This window comes from Scyliorhinus torazame, chromosome 29 (assembly GCF_047496885.1).
Source record: "Scyliorhinus torazame isolate Kashiwa2021f chromosome 29, sScyTor2.1, whole genome shotgun sequence".
Taxonomy (NCBI): domain Eukaryota; kingdom Metazoa; phylum Chordata; class Chondrichthyes; order Carcharhiniformes; family Scyliorhinidae; genus Scyliorhinus; species Scyliorhinus torazame.
The window spans coordinates 9,764,955-9,782,359 of NC_092735.1; the positions used below are offsets into that span (position 1 = coordinate 9,764,955).

The 17,405-nt window shown below is 48.8% G+C and overlaps 1 protein-coding gene across 1 annotated transcript in view; it reads right to left on the minus strand.

Annotated features, from left to right (window-relative positions):
- Window positions 1-17,405, minus strand: part of srebf2 (sterol regulatory element binding transcription factor 2) — an 81,364-nt gene that overhangs the window by 61,611 nt on the left and 2,348 nt on the right. Inside the window, exons 2-3 of the mRNA XM_072492032.1 lie at window positions 9,665-10,051; window positions 3,516-3,700 (exon numbers count right to left, since the gene is read on the minus strand). Coding sequence (XP_072348133.1) covers window positions 3,516-3,700; window positions 9,665-10,051 — 572 coding nt within the window. The remainder of the gene's footprint in view (window positions 1-3,515; window positions 3,701-9,664; window positions 10,052-17,405) is intronic.

The window sequence follows — 17,405 nt, forward strand, 5'->3', positions numbered from 1 at the left end:
AACGCATCCATAACATGTGCCAGGCTCAGCCTGATACAATTTAAGGTCATTCACCGGGCTCACATGACAGTGGCCCGGATGAGCAGGTTCTTTGGGGTGGCAGACAGGTGCGCAAGGTGTGCGGGAGGACCAGCAAACCATGTCCACATGTTTTGGACATGCCCGAAGCTTAGGGGATTCTGGCAAGGGTTTGCGGCTGTCATGTCCAAAGTATTGAAAACAAGGGTGGCGCTGAGTCCAGAGGGGGCGATTTTCGGGGTGTCGGAAGATCCGGGATTCCAGGAGGAGAAAGAGGCAGACGTTCTGGCCTTTGCCTCTCTGGTAGCCCGGAGACGGACATTATTAGCTTGGAGGGACTCAAAGCCTCCGAAGTCGGAGACCTGGCTAACGGACATGGCTAGCTTTCTCTGTCTGGAGAAAATCAAGTTCGCCTTGAGAGGGTCAATGTTAGGGTTCGCCGGAGGTGGCAGCCGTTTGTCAACTTCTTTAGGGAAAATTAACCGTCAGCAGAAGGGGGGGCGGGGTGCTGCTGTGGGGCTAGTTTAGCTTAGAGTAGGGGGTTAGAAAAGGTGTGAGGAAGACGGCTTTTGCACTATGTTTATAGTTTCATGTACATTGCTTCTTCTGTTACTGTTATAAAACCAGAAATACCTCAATAAAATGTTTATTAAAAAAATACATGTCTAAATCATTTATATAAGCCACAAACAGCAAGGGACCCAACACTGATCCCTGCGGGACCCCACTGGACACAGGTTTCCAGTTAGAAAAACACCCCTCGACAATCCCCTCTGCTTCCTTCCACTCAGCCAATTTTGCATCCAATTTGCCAAATTTCCTTGGAGATCCCATGGACTCTTACCTTCGCTATCAGTCTCCCATGTGGCACCTTATTGAAAGCCTTGCTGAATTCCAAGTGGGCTACATCAAATACATTGCCCTCATCTACACATCTGGTCACCTCTTCGGAAATTTGAATCAAGTTGGTCAGACACGACCTCCCCTTAACAAAGCCATGCTGACTGTTCTCGATTAATCCCTGCCTCTCCAAATGCAGATTAATTCGGTCTCCCAGAATTGCTTCCAATAGTTTCCCCACTACAGGTTAGACTGTCTGGCCTGTAGTTTCACGATTTATCCCTTCCTCCCTTCTTGAATAATGGTACCACATTGGCTATCCTCCAGTCCTCCTGTGGCCAGAGAGGAATTGAAAATTATTGCCAGCGCCCCTGCTATTTCCTCCCTTGCCTCTCTCAAATGGGATACATTTCATCTGGCCCTGGACATTTGTCTCTTTTAAAGCCTGCCAGGCCACCCAGAACCTCTCTGTCTACGTTAATCTCTTTAATTTTATCACATTCCTTCAATCTAATTTCTATACGCACATTGTCCTTCCCGTGAGTGATACAAAGTATTCATTTAGAACCCTACCTACGTTCTCTGGCTCCACACACAAATTACCACCGTCGTCCTTAATGGGCCCCATTCTTTCCCTAGTTATCCATTTATCCTTAATGCACTTGTAAAGCAAATTAGGATTTTCCTTTATTTCATCTGCCAGTATCCTTTCAAGTCCCCTTTTCGCTCTCTTAATTTCATTTTTAAGTTCCCTCTTGCACATTCTATATGCCTCTAGTGCGTCTTCTGTCTTCAGCCACGATATCCCTTTTTCTCCTGTTCCAATGCTGTATATCCCTTGATATCCCTCACTGGGTTTGTTGGGCCTACTCTTTTTCTTTATTGGAACATGTTGGCCCTGTACTGTCCCCTCTTGAATGTGTCCCTCTGTTCTAGCACAGATTTACCTAAATGTGTCTGCTCCCAGTCCACACTCTCCAAATCATATCTGATATTATAATCGGCCTACCCCCAGTTTAAAATTTTGATTTCAGACACATCCTTGTCCTTTTCCATAACAATCTTGAATCAAACAAGAAATTTGCGTACATATCTACTCTTCTATTTCTCTCGGACTGTTAGGGGACCTATAGAATACTTCCAGCAATGTGATTGCTCCTTTTCGGTTTTTCAGTTCTACCCATATGGTTTCAGTTGAACAGTCTTCGAAGATGTCATCCCTCCTTACTCCTGTAATTGATTCCCTGATCAAAATCAGTCGGACCATATGACTGTCGTGTTTTGCATTCTGCTAAGTTTGAAATACTTCCTCTATTTTTTACCCGAACCAATTTCTCCACTCACTCCCTTATTGTGACATTCTCACCACTGACACACAGAAGCAGCGTTGTGCATACCATTTACATGATGCACTGCACCAACACACCATGGCTCCTTAGACAGCACCTTCCAAACCCATAGCCTCTACCACCTAAATGCCAAGGGCAGCAGACACATGGGAACGCCGCCACTCACAGGTTGCACGCCAAGACACCTTGACTTGGAACTATATCATCGTTCCTTCATTGTCACTGGGTCAAAACCCCTTCCTATAGGGCATCACGGTGGCACAGTGGTCAGCACTGTTGCCTATCAGTGCCAGAGCCCCGGGTTCAATTCTGGCCTCGGGTGACTGTCTGTGTGGAATTTGCACGTTCTCCCTGTGTCAGCGTGGGTTTCCGCCGGGTGCTCTGGTTTCCTCCCACAGTCCAAGATGCGCAGATTAGGTGGATTGGCCACGCTAAATTGCCTCTTAGTGTTCAAAGATGTTAGGTTAGATGGAATTACGGGGATAGGGTGGGGGAATAGGCCACAGTAGAGAGCTCTTTCAGAGGGCCTCCACAGACACGATGGTCCAAATGGCCTTCACCTGCACTTATAGGGATGCTATGGATTCCAACTGCAGCCCCCCCCCCCCGCAATAACCTGTTGTACTACTCACATTTGCAACAAGCTACATTATTTCCAAAGTATGATCTTTGATTGTTCACAACATTCAACTATCAATCCCCGTTCCATACAAGGCATTTTTTGACACTGAGGAGAGAGAGAGAAACTTGGGTGTTTTGGGGATTAAACTTGCTTTCAGCCAAGTGTATTCCAGGTGGAACCATTACACTGGCTCCGGAAGCCACTGGGCCTGTCTAAATTTATATCATTATTCCTAGGCCAGTTGCCTTCCTTTTTGTTTTTAAATGTAAAGTGCCCAATTGTTTTTCCTAATTAAGGGGGAATTTAGCGTGGCCAATCTACCGAATCTGCACATCTTTGGGTTGTGGGGGCGAAACCCACGCAGACACGGGGAGAATGGGCCAACTCCACACAGACAGGGTCCCGAGGCTGGAAACGAACCCGGGTCCTCGGCGCCGAGGGGCAGCAGTGCTAACCGCCCTCTCCTGTTGCCTTCCTTGACACTGTACTTCCACGGGTGCATCAGCTCAGAAGCTATCATGGTCCATACAGCATTCAGTAGCCTCCACCCTTTTGACAAGAATATTTCCAAATAGCTACTTATCCAGCTTAAGTGATAGGAGAGAAAATCATTTCCTTAATTTGTCGAAGTATATGTGAAAAGATATATAATTCAAGTGGCAAATGTAAAGAGACTGTATACTTACAGGTACCTGCTGTACCTGTGGCGAGAGTGTTTGGACAGTCGTGGTAGTGCCTGGGGTCAGCGTCTGAATGGTGCCAATGGTGGAGGTTGAGGTCAGCATCCTGGACAGGCCGGGCACTTGCTGCTGGAAGGTAACTGGCTGGACCTGCGGGGAAGTGACCAGGTTCTGTATCTGAGGCTGAAGAACTGCAAAAACATCCGAGATTAAGAGAAGGAAACCTGGGCCGTGGACAGCAGCAATCACAACACTCCACCTTACTCACATGTACGCAAAACAAAACTTTATCTGAAACACAGGCTTTGATAAACTTGCAAATTGAATGCCGAGTGGGTGCATTCATTTCAATCTGGGTGTGTGATGGTGAACTTTAGTAGGCAGAGTGAGGAGGTCTTAGAAAATGAGAGTTTAAATGCGGTAGTGGAGCAAAAGGAGGTACAGATGAACAGGTCAGTAACAGAGGGTTAATGCCCATGGGATCCCGTCACTTTGACGGATGAGTGTTCAGCAAGGAGGCCAGTTGTTCACATCTGGGTTGGTGTTGTTCCTTTTTTAAAATTTATTTATAAATTTAGTGTACCCAATTCATTTTTTCCAATTAAGGGGCAGTTTAGCGTGGCCAATCCACCTACCCTGCACATCTTTGGGTTGTGGGGGCGAAATCCACGCAAACACGGGGAGAATGTGCAAACTCCATACGGACAGTGACCCGGGGCCCCCGGGGCGGCACGGCAGCACAGTGGTTAGCACAGCTGCTTCATAGCTCCAGGGTCCCAGGCTCGATTCCCGCTTGGGTCACTGTCTGTGCAGAATGTGCACGTTCTCCCCGTGTCTGCGTGGGTTTCCTCCGGGTGCTCCGGTTTCCTCCCACAAGTCCCGAAAGACGTGCTTGTTAGGTAATTTGGACATTTTGAATTCTCCCTCCGTGTTCCCGAACAGGCACTGGAATGTGACGACTAGGGGCTTTTCACAGTAACTTAATTTAATTATTTTTTTGAATTTAGAGCACCCAATTCATATTTTCCAATTAAGGGGCAATTTAACGTGGCCAATCCACCTAGCCTGCACATTTTTGGGTTGGGGAAAATGTGCAAATTTCACACGGACAGTGACCCAGAGCCGGGATTGAACCTGGGACCTCGGCGCCGTGAGGCCGCAGTGCTAACCCACTGCGCCACCGTGCTGCCCTATTGCAGTGTTAATGTGAGCCTGCTTGTGACAATAATAACGATTATTATTATTCCTCCGAATGCTCCGGTTTCCTCCCACAGTCCAAAGATGTGTGGGTTAGGTGGATCGGTCATGCTATATTACCTATAATGTCCAAATGTAGATGAGGTTATGGGGTTACAGGGATAGGGTGGGGGGGGGGGGGGGCCTAGTTAGGGTGCTCTTTCAGAGGGTCAGTGTAGACTCGATGGGGCGAATGGCCTCCTTCTGCACTGTACGGATTCTATGAAGAGGAGACTTGGAGGAGACCCAATAAAGGACTTTCAGATGATGAAAGGATTGAATTGGGGTCATGTGGACAGCAATCATGGGATGATGACACAGGGCAAGGAAAGCAAATGCAGGGGCCAGAAACAAAAGATTTATAGCCATAATGAATGTTAGATTTGTCACAATGCCGAATCGGGAGTTGCGGCAGGGTGGCACGGTGGTTAGCACTGCCGCCTCACAGCTCCAGAGACCCGGGTTCAATTCCAGCCTTGGGTGACTGTGTGGAGTGTGGAATGGCCATGCTAAATTGCCCCTATCCTTGGCGGGTAGGGTTCAGACTATTAAAATGAATGTGCTCTCGAGACTTTTCTTTCTTCCTTAGTGTTGCACCATTTTTCTCCCCAAATCCTTTTTTATCAAGGTCAACAAATTGATATTTTCTTATATTTGGGCGGGAAGGACTCCCAGAATCTGGCATTCTGCTCCAAAGTGACAGACAGCCAAAGGCCTGTCCCCCCCCCCCCCCCAATTTTTTATTTTTGTAATTGGGCAGCCTATATTCAGAATTGTTGTGATATAGCCATCCCGGATCCAAATGGAAGAACGCTCCTGCATTACTTCTACTCTCCGAGCAATAGTTACTGCACCGCAGCGATTCCGTTAGATTTTCCTCAAGTCCAGCAGTGGACTCCTCCCTGAGAATTTGGAAGCAGCTTAGGCAGCACTTCGAGCTCCTTTCCCCGTCTTCGCTAGTCCCTTTGATTGCAATAATTACCTATTCCTACCTGCTGGTTTGGACTCAACATCTAAATCTTGGGAAACAAAGAGTGTGGAGCGGTTGAGAGACCTGATTGTGGAGTGGAGATTTGCTAGTTTTAAAGGAGTTCGCTGAGAAATTCCGGCTGCCCAGTTCCGGTCTTTTTCGGTATATCCAAATTTGCGATATTTCACGCAAAGCTTTTAATAATAATAATCGCTTGTCACAAGTAGGCTTCAATGAAGTTACTGTGACAAGCCCCTAGTCGCCACATTCCGGCACCTGTCCAGGGAGGCTGGAACCCGCGCTGCTGTTCTTGTTCTGCATTACAAGCCAGCTGTCTTAGCCCACTGTGCTAAACCAGCCCCTCCTTTCCTTTGGCGCCACCCTCTTCCCTGTTGAAGAAGATTCTGTCCCTGGCTGGAGTCCATTTCGGACCTATATGGTCACATTCCTTCAACGGATTCTGCTCCATTGAGTGGTGTGAGGGTGAAATGGGTGAATTAGGTCCCATTCTTTATGGGGAGGTGTGGAGCGAGGACCTTCACAGGGTCAACTCTTCAGGGGCTTGGTTGAGTCTGATTCAATTTAAGGTTTTGTATAGAACACATTTGACCAGGGCTAGGGATGAGCAGGCTCTTCCCTGGGGTTGAGGATAAGTGTATGCATTGCTCTCGTGGGCCGGCTAACCATACACATATGTTCTGGTCCTGTCCCAACCTGATAGGTTTAAGAAAGAAGCTAAGAAAGCCTGGGAGTCCTACCCGCCCAAATCTGAGATACTCCGTGTAGATTTGAATCCGTGTTCGCTGGTGACCATAGTCGGGGCGTCGATTCGCCGGTGATATAGTCTGGGGTGAAGGCGGATGCCCTCATCTTTGTCTCGTTGATAGCACAGAAACAAATCTTGCTTGGGTGGGTGGAGTTTTCCCACTCCGCCTAGTGCATCTGCCTGGCTGGGTGAACTCATGTCATTTCTGCATTTGAAGGTCGAGTTCACCACTAAAGGGTCAGTGGAGAGATTCTACCTAAGACGGCAGCCATTCATTTCCTTTTTAAGGATTAAGTCACCGTCAACTGTTAGGGGGTTAACTCTTGTATTTAAGTCAATGATGTGTTGTGTGTGCTTTTGCCTCTTTTCTGTTTATCGGTTTGATTGTTTCGGCTTGTTTTCATTACTATGAAAAATTTCTTAATGAACATATTTTTTTAAAAAGGAACCAGGAACAAGAGTAAACCATAGGGGTCATCCAGCCTGCTCAGCAGCCTATCCTCTCGCTCTCTCTCTCTCCGCTTGCTAATGTTATTCTCTTTAAAAAGACCATGCGTCATCTAAAACTATTATATTTTTTAATCAGCAAGCTTAAAATTCGGCTTATTGCCTTAAATAAAAAGGCAAACACTCCAGAACTGCTGGGTAATTCTAAATGTTACGCACCATAACGCCTATCAGGACTGCCAAATAGACTGGGGTTCCTTGCTCGAGTAAAGAGAGAACTGAAGATGAACTATCAGACGTCTTTACAATTATGATGGGGATTGACTGGGCGAATGCTTTTTCCATTTCTGGTGAAGTCCAAAACTATAAATACAGGGGGCGGGATTCTCCACTCCCGCGCCCAAATGCCCACGCCGTCGTGAACGCCGTCGAGGTTCACGACGGCACGAAACTGCCCCGATCCCGACCGATTCAGGCCCCGGCAATGGGCTAGGATCGGGGCCACGTCATCTACACGCGCCAGGCTTTGTCGCCGCGTAAAGGCGGCGCCGCATAGGTGACGCGGCCGGCGCCGCATAGGTGACGTCACCCGCGCATGCGTGGGTTGGCCGGTGCCAACCCGCACATGCGTGCCTGCCGTCCTCTCTGAGTCCGCCCCGCAAGAAGATGGCGGGCGGATCTTGCGGGGCCGTGGAAGGAAGGAGGTCCTCCTTCAGAGAGGACGGCCCGACGATCGGTGGGCACCGATCGCGGGCCATGCCACATTGGAGGTACCCCCCGGTGCAGGATCTCCCCTCCCCCCTCGCAGGCCGACCCCCCAGCGTTCCCGCGCTGTTCCCGACGGCAGCGACCAGGTGTGGACGGCGCCGGGGGGAACCCGCCGTTTTGGCCTGGCCGCTCCGCCCATCCGGGCCTGAGAATAGTGGGGGTGCCGGAGAATCACCATTTTGGGTGTCTCCGGCGATTCTCCGGCCTGCAGTCCGCGAAACTCGACCGGGCCGTTCCCGCCGCTTGGGAGAATCACGGGAGGGCGTCGGACAGGCGTCCCAGGCGATTCTCCCAACCGGCGCGGGAGTGGAGAATCTCGCCCAGGATTTTTAAAAATGTACTCTTGTGGATGTGGGTGTCGTTGGCTGTGTCGGCATTTATTGCCGATCCTTAATTGCCCTTGTACTGAGTGGCTTGCTAGGCCATTTCGGCGGGTATTTAAGAGCCTAGACTTTTCCCCCCCTAAAGGACATTAATGAACGAGATGGATTTTTATGTCAATTGACAATTGTCTCATGGTCAACATTAGACTTTTAGTGGGCGGCATGGCGGTTAGCACTACTGCCTCACGGCGCCGAGGACCCGGGTTCGCTCACTCTCCGTGTGGAGTTTGCACATTTTCTGCTTGGGTCTCACCCCCACAACCCAAAGATGTGCAGGGTAGGTGGATTGGCCACGCTAAATTGCCCCTTAAAAAATAAATTAGACTTTTAATTCCAGTTTTTTATTGGTCTCAGATTTCCCCATCTGCAGGGGTGGGATTTGAACCTGGGTCCCTGAAGAATTAATAATCTTTATTGTCACAAGTAGGCTTACATTAACACTGCAATGAAGTTACTGTGAAAAGCCTCTAGTCGCCACACTCTGGCGCCTGTTCGGATGCACGGAGGGAGAATTCAGAATGTCCAAATGTCCACGCAGACACGGGGAGAACGTTCAGATTCCGCAGTGACCCAAGCCAGGAATTGAACCTGGGACCCTGGCGCTGTGAAGCAACAGTTCTACCCACTGTGCTACCGTGCTGCCCATTACACTGGGTCTCTGGATTATTAATCTAGAGCTTTTTCTTACTGAGAGAGTTTATTGACTTGTTCAGTCTCACAGCTCTTCTCCCACACAATCCAGTGTCCCAACTATCCCCTATTTATGGACTGTTTTGTAAAAACAAAAGACAATCAATTAAACAATCCCCAGTTATAGCTCAAAGACAATTAATACCCGTCACCTGTTTCGCTTAACCGTAACAACATAACTGACATTAAGAACCAATAGAACGGGCAAGACATTGATGTGATTGAGGCGAATAGAATAGATGCATTTGAGCAGAAGCTATACAAACATGAGGGAGAAAGAAATAGAGGTTTATGAAGATGTGAGAGGAGGATTGTATGGACCATATACAAAACAGTGGGCTGGATTCGCCGTGTTTCTTTTTAAAAAATAAATTTAGAGTACCCAATTCATTTTTTCCAATAAAGGGGCAATTTAGTGTGGCCAATTCACCTACCCTGCACATCTTTGGGTTGTGGGGGCGAAACCCACGCAAACACGGGGAGAACGTGCAAACTCCCCACGGACAGTGACCCAGAGCCGGGATCGAACCTGGGACCTCGCCGCTGTGAGCAGCAGGGCTAACCACTGCGCCACCGTGCTGCCCTCATTCGCCGTGTTTCTGGGCGGCACGCTGTTCACTGGCGGCGGGATTCTCTGTTCCCACCGCTGTCAATGGGACTTCCCTTGAAGACACCCCACACTGCCGGAAAACCCACGGGCGGGAATGCCCAGCTGGCGGGAACAAAGAATCCCAAAGGCCGGAGAATTCCAGCTTGTTGGGCCAAGTGGTCTGTTTGTGTTTAAATATGCTACACACAAGGTATAAAACAGCCTTCCACCATTTTGTGGCATCCTGTGTCGGCAGTCTCGAACCACAGGCACGTTTCTTATGCAAAAAAGTAGCAGAGCCCTTACCTGAAAATCCACCTTGGTTCTGGTAGGTTAGGACCGGTTGCTGGATGAAGTGGGTCTGTGTTGGGGCTGAGGTAAAATTTGAGGTTATCATGAACGTTTGCTGTGGTGGCTGCACCTGCGCTGGTGGACGAGGCTGAAGTGCAGGGGTGGTCCTTTGGGAAGCAGGCGATGGGGTCGGGGGCAGTGGTGCCAATGTGGAGGGCAGAACCTGTTGTTGCACGAGCTGTTGTTGCTGAAGTTGCACTTGCTGCTGCATCAGTTGCGGCTGCTGCTGCAGGACGACACGAGGTTGGTCAAGCTTGTCACACCCTGACAGCCCATTGCTGAATTGTTCATCAAACAGGTCGGGGAAATCTCCAACTTGGCCATTGACGAACTGCAGCATTTCTGCAAAAGAACACAGAAGATGAAGCAGGTAAAAGTACACCCAGGTTTTATTAGAACATCTTACTTATGTGGGGCAGGTGTTCCATTCGGAGCTAGATGCGAAAAACAGGGGGGTGGCTATATTAGTGGGGAAGCGGGTAATGTTTGAGGCAAAGACTATAGTGGCGGATAGCGGGGCAGATACGTGATGGTGAGTGGCAAACTACAGGGGGAGACGGTGGTTTTGGTAAACGTATATGCCCCGAACTGGGATGATGCCAATTTTATGAGGCGTATGCTGGGACGCATCCCGGACCTAGAGGTGGGAAAGTTGGTAATGGGAGGAGATTTCAATACGGTGTTGGAACCAGGGCTGGACAGGTCGAGGTCCAGGACTGGAAGGAGGCCGGCAGCAGCCAAGGTGCTTAAAGATTTTATGGAGCAGATGGGAGGAGTAGACCCATGGAGTTTTCATTTTTCTCCTATGTCCACAAAGTCTATTCGCGAATAGACTTTTTTGTTTTGGGAAGGGCGTTGATCCCAAAGGTGAGGGGAACGGAGTATACGGCTATAGCCATTTCGGATCACGCTCCACACTGGGTGGACTTGGAGATAGGGGAGGAAACAGAAGGGCGCCCACCCTGGAGAATGGACATGGGACTAATGGCAGATGAGGGGGTGTGTCTAAGGGTGAGGGGGTGCATTGAAAAGTACTTGGAACTCAATGATAATGGGGAGGTCCAGGTGGGAGTGGTCTGGGAGGCGCTGAAGGCAGTGGTTAGAGGGGAGCTGATATCAATAAGGGCACATAAAGGAAAGCAGGAGAGTAGGGAATGGGAGCGGTTGCTGCAAGAACTTCTGAGGGTGGACAGGCAATATGCGGAGGCACCGGAGGAGGGACTGTACAGGGAAAGGCAAAGGCTACACGTAGAATTTGACTTGCTGACAACGGGTACTGCAGAGGCACAGTGGAGGAAGGCACAGGGTGTACAGTATGAATATGGGGAGAAAGCGAGCAGGTTGCTGGCCCACCAATTGAGGAAAAGGGGAGCAGCGAGGGAAATAGGGGGAGTGAGGGATGAGGAAGGAGAGATGGAGCGGGGAGCGGAGAGAGTGAATGGAGTGTTCAAGGCATTTTATAAAAAATTATACGAAGCTCAACCCCCGGATGGGAGGGAGAGAATGATGGGCTTTCTGGACCGGCTGGAATTTCCCAGGGTGGAGGAGCAGGAAAGGGTGGGACTGGGAGCACAGGTTGAAATAGAGGAAGTAGTGAAAGGAATTAGGAGCATGCAGGCGGGGAAGGCTCCGGGACCGGATGGATTCCCAGTTGAATTTTACAGGAAATATGTGGACTTGCTCGCCCCGCTATTGATGAGGACCTTTAATGAGGCAAAGGAAAGGGGACAGCTGCCCCGACTATGTCAGAGGCAACGATATCGCTTCTCCTAAAGAAGGAAAAGGACCCGCTGCAATGCGGGTCCTATAGACCTATTTCCCTCCTAAATGTAGACGCTAAGATTCTGGCCAAGGTAATGGCAATGAGGATAGAGGATTGTGTCCCGAGGGTGGTTCATGAGGACCAAACTGGGTTTGTGAAGGGGAGACAGCTGAATACGAATATACGGAGGCTGCTAGGGGTAATGATGATGCCCCCACCAGAGGGGGAAGCGGAGATAGTGGTGGCGATGGATGCCGAGAAAGCATTTGATAGAGTGGAGTGGGATTATCTGTGGGAGGTGCTGAGGAGATTTGGATTTGGAGATGAGTATGTTGGATGGGTGCAGCTGTTGTATAGGGCCCAGTGGCGAGTGTGGCCACGAATGGACGGGGATCTGCATACTTTCGGCTCCATAGAGGGACAAGGCAGGGATGCCCTCTGTCCCCAATATTGTTAGCACTGGCGATTGAGCCCCTGGCAATAGCATTGAGGGGTTCCAAGAAGTGGAGGGGAGTACTTAGAGGAGGAGAAGAACACCGGGTATCTCTATATGCGGATGATTTGTTGTTATATGTAGCGGACCCGGCGGAGGGGATGCCAGAGATAATGCGGACACTTCGGGAGTTTGGAGAATTCTCAGGATATAAACTGAACATGGGGAAAAGTGAGTTGTTTGTGGTGCATCTAGGGGAGCAGAGCAGAGAAATAGAGGACTTTCCGCTGAGGAAGGTAACAAGGGACTTTCGTTACTTGGGGATCCAGATAGCCAAGAGTTGGGGTACATTGCATAGGTTAAATTTAACGCGATTGGTGGAACAAATGGAGGAGGATTTCAAGAGATGGGACATGGTATCCCTGTCACTGGCAGGGAGGGTGCAGGCGGTTAAAATGGTAGTCCTCCCGAGATTCCTCTTTGTGTTTCAGTGCCTCCCGGTGGTGATCACGAAGGCTTTCTTCAAAAGGATCGAAAAGAGTATCATGAGTTTTGTGTGGGCCGGGAAGACCCCGAGAGTGAGGAAGGGATTCTTACAGCGTAGTAGGGATTGGGGGGGGGGGGGGGGGCATTACCGAGCCTAAGTGAGTATAAGTGGATGGGAGAAGAGGAGGGAGCGGCGTGGAAGAGATTGGAGAGGGCGTCCTGTAGGGGGACTAGCCTACAAGCTATGGTGACGGCCCCATTGCCGTTCTCACCGAAGAAATACACCACAAGCCCGGTGGTGGTGGCGACTTTGAAAATTTGGGGACAGTGGAGACGGCATAGGGGAAAGACGGGAGCCTTGGTGGGGTCCCTGATAAGAAATAACCATAGGTTTGCCGCGGGGAGAATGGATGGGGGATTTGGAATATGGCAAAGAGCAGGAGTAACCCAACTGAAAGATCTTTTTGTGGATGGGAAGTTCGCAAGTCTGGGAGCGCTGACCGAGAAATATGGGTTGCCCCAAGGGAATGCATTCCGGTATATGCAACTGAGGGCTTTTGCGAGGCAACAGGTGAGGGAATTCCCGCAGCTCCCGACGCATGAGGTGCAGGACAGAGTGATCTCAAAGACATGGGTGGGGGACGGTAAGGTGTCAGATATATATAGGGAAATGAGGGACGAGGGGGAGATTATGGAAGATGAGCTGAAAGGGAAATGGGAAGAAGAGCTGGGGGAGGAGATTGAGGAGGGGCTGTGGGCGGATGCCCCAAGTAGGGTAAACTCATCGTCCTCGTGTGCCAGGCTAAGCCTGATTCAATTTAAGGTGTTACACAGGGCGCATATGACTGGAGCACGGCTCAGTAAATTTTTTGGGGTAGAGGATAGGTGTGCGAGATGCTCGAGAAGCCCAGTGAATCACACCCACATGTTCTGGTCATGTCCGGCACTACAGGGGTTCTGGATGGGGGTGGCAAAGGTGCTTTCGAAAGTAGTGGGGGTCCAGGTCGAACCAAGCTGGGGGTTGGCTATATTTGGGGTTGCACAAGAGCCAGGAGTACAGGAGGCGAGAGAGGCCGATGTTTTGGCCTTTGCGTCCCTAGTAGCCTGGCGCAGGATACTGTTGATGTGGAAGGAAGCCAAGCCCCCGGGGGTGGAGACCTGGATAAATGACATGGCAGGGTTTATAAAGCTGGAACGGATTAAGTTCGTCCTAAGGGGATCGGCCCAAGGGTTCACCAGGCGGTGGCAACCGTTCGTCGAATATCTTACAGAAAGATAGAGGGAATGGAAAAGAAGGTAGCAGCAGCAGCCCAAGGGGGGGGGGGGGGGGGGGGGGGGGAAACCAGAAGGACTCTCAGGGTTGTTAATATATATGTATAATATGTATAGGTCGTTGCTATAAATAATTGTATATTGGACTGTTAAATCATATTTTTGGAGAGTGTTTATCTGAGACAAGGCAGTTGCCATTTAGTTTTAGTTATATATTATTTATTCTTTGTTTATAAAACAGGTCATTGTTATTTATACTGTTATATTATTGTGTAAAGGATACACAATGTACTGTGATGGTTGACCAAAAATTTTCAATAAAATATTTTTTTAAAAAAAGAACATCTTACTTATGTGCCACACTTTTACAACAATACACATATAATAAAAAAGTAAAGTCGCCAAAGTCCCAGGTGACCATAGGTAACTTGAGGGTCACCACACCTCGGGTTAGGGGCACGACGGGGCCTTAGGTAACCTCAGCCAGTACGAGTCCCATAACATATATCGCACTTTAACTTGATGCAAGGGAGGACAGCACGGTGGTTAGCACTGCTGCCTTACGGCGCCGAGGACCCAGGTTCGGTCCCGGCCCCAGGGTCACTGTCCGTGTGGAGTTTGCCCATTCTCCACGTGCTTGCGTGGGTCCCTCCCCCACAACCCGAGCAGGGTAGGTGGATTGGCCACACAAAATTGCCCCTTATGAAATGAAAATTGCGTATTGTCACAAGTAGGCTTTAAATGAAGTTACTGTGAAAAGCCCCTAGTCGCCACATTCCGGCGCCAGTTCAGGGAGGCAGGTACGGGAATTGAACCGTGCTGCTGGCCTGCCTTGGTCTGCTTTAAAAGCCAGCTCTTTAGCCCCGTGCTAAACCAGCCCCAGTATTAGATAAAATTTTAAAACCACAAATTGATGTAGCGCCTGTCATATCCTCGAGGCATCCCAAAATGGGCAAGTTATAAAATGAAAAGTTTTCTTATGAAGAAAAGTTGTTTAATGTTGTCTTGGTCAGTCTTGGTGTTACAGACGCTTGGTCAGCTCTCAACAGTGGCTATGAGACTGGACCAGGACCATAACCTTTTTTTAAGTTTTAAGACAGTGCGGAAAGATCAATTTGTTCCAGAAGTGCTGTTATAAGAAATAAGGTTTGGTTATTTTTTTTAAGCAATTTTATTAAAACAAAAGAAAATAATATTTAAACTTCATCCCTAACAAAATAAAAGATTACATGCAGTTTCTTAAACTTAACACACGGTAGCATAGTGGTTAGCACTGTGGCTTCTCAGCGCCAGTGACCCAGGTTCGATTCTCGGCTTGGGTCACTGTCTGTGCGGTCACATTCTCCCCGTGTCGGCGTGGGTTTCTTCCGGATGCTCCGGTTTCCTCCCACAAGACCCAAAAGACGTGCTGTTAGGTCATTTGGACATTCTGAATTCTCCCTCAATGTACCCGAACAGATGCCGGAATGTGGCGACTAGGGGCTTTTCACAGTAACTTCATTGCAGCGTAAATGATAGCCTACTTATGACAATAAAGATTATTGTTATTATAGTCCCCATTAAACAAAACTGTAACAGAACATGCAGCTCTCATGCCTCTTTCACAGGCAGACAATGGCAATTTGTCTTCTGGTAGGGACATTTGTTCTGAACCCCTTTTCCAAAGCCTGCCTCCGTGGCAACTTTCATGACCTTCAGTTGATTTCCAAAGCCTTCCCCTCTGTAACTGTTCCAAACAGCATTCCTTCTCTCTCTCTAATTTCCCTGGTGCTGGTTTAGCACAGGGCTAAATCACTGGCTTTTAAAGCAGACCAAGGCAGGCCAGCAGCACGGTTCAATTCCCGTACCAGCCTCCCCGAACAGGCGCCGGAATGTGGCGACTAGGGGCTTTTCACAGTAACTTCATTTGAAGCCTACTTGTGACAATAAACAATTTATTTCATTTCATTTCATGTGGAGTTGCATAATTTAAAAAAATTTTTTAGAGTACCCAATTCTTCTTTTTCCAATTAAGGGGCAATTTAGCGTGGCCAGTCCATTGACCCTGCACATCATGGGTTGTGGGGATGAGACCCAAGCAGACACGGGAGAATGTGCAAATGTGGAGTTGTATAATTTAGCTGACGCAATAAACATAGAACATAGAAAAATACAGCACAGAACAGGCCCTTCGGCCCACGATGTTGTGCCGAACCTTTGTCCTAGATTAATCATAGATTATCATTGAATTTACAGTGCAGAAGGAGGCCATTCGGCCCTTTGAGTCTGCACCAGCTCCTGGAAAGAGCACCCTACCCAAACTCAATACCTCCACCCAACACCAAGGGCAATTTTGGACATTAAGGGCAATTTATCATGGCCAATCTACCTAACCTGAACATCTTTGGACTGTGGGAGGAAACCGGAGCACCCGGAGGAAACCCACGCACACACGGGGAGGACGTGCAGACTCCGCACAGACAGTGACCCAAGCTGGAATCGAACCTGGGACCCTGGAGCTGTGAAGCAATTGTGCTATCCACAATGCAACCGTGCTGCCCTTAAGAACAAATAAATCTAAACTATATCATTTTACTGTAATCCATGTACCTATCCAATAGCTGCTTGAAGGTCCCTAATGTTTCCGACTCAACTACTTCCACAGGCAGTGCATTCCATGCCCCCACTACTCTCTGGGTAAAGAACCTACCTCTGTCATCCCCCCCTATATCTTTCACCATTCACCTTAAATTTATGTCCCCTTGTAATGGTTTGTTCCACCCGGGGAAAAAGTCTCTGACTGTCTACTCTATCTATTCCCCTGATCATCTTATAAACCTCTATCAAGTCGCCCCTCATCCTTCTCTGTTCTAATGAGAAAAGGCCTAGCACCCTCAACCTTTCCTCGTAAGACCTACTCTCCATTCCAGGCAACATCCTGGTAAATCTCCTTTGCACCTTTTCTAAAGCTTCCACATCCTTCCTAAAATAAGGCGACCAGAACTGTACACAGTACTCCAAATGTGGCCTTACCAAAGTTTTGTACAGCTGCATCATCACCTCGCAGCTCTTAAATTCAATCCCTCTGTTAATGAACAAGAGCACACCATAGGCCTTCTGCACAGCTCTATCCACTTGAGTGGCAACTTTCAAAGATGTATGAACATAGACCCCAAGATCTCTCTGCTCCTCCACATTGCCAAGAACTCTACCGTTAACCCTGTATTCCGCATTCATATTTGTCCTTCCAAAATAGACAACCTCACACTTTTCAGGGTTAAACTCCATCTGCCACTTCTCAGCCCAGCTCTGCATCCTATCTATGTCTCTTTGCAGCCGACAACAGCCCTCCTCACTATCCACAACTCCACCAATCTTCGTATCATCTGCAAATTTACTGACCCACCCTTCAACTCCCTCATCCAAGTCATTCATGAAAATCACAAACAGCAGAGGACCCAGAACTGATCCCTGCGGTACGCCACTGGCAACTGAGATCCAGGCTGAATATTTGCCATCCACCACCACTCTCTGACTTCTATCGGTTCGCCAGTTCGTTATCCAACTGGCCAAATTTCCCACTACCCCATGCCTCCTTACTTTCTGCAGAAGCCTACCATGGGGAACCTTATCAAATGCCTTACTAAAATCCATGTACACTACATCCACTGCTTTACCTTCATCCACATGCTTGGTCACCTCCTCAAAGAATTCAATAAGACTTGTAAGGCAAGACCTACCCCTCACAAATCCGTGCTGACTAT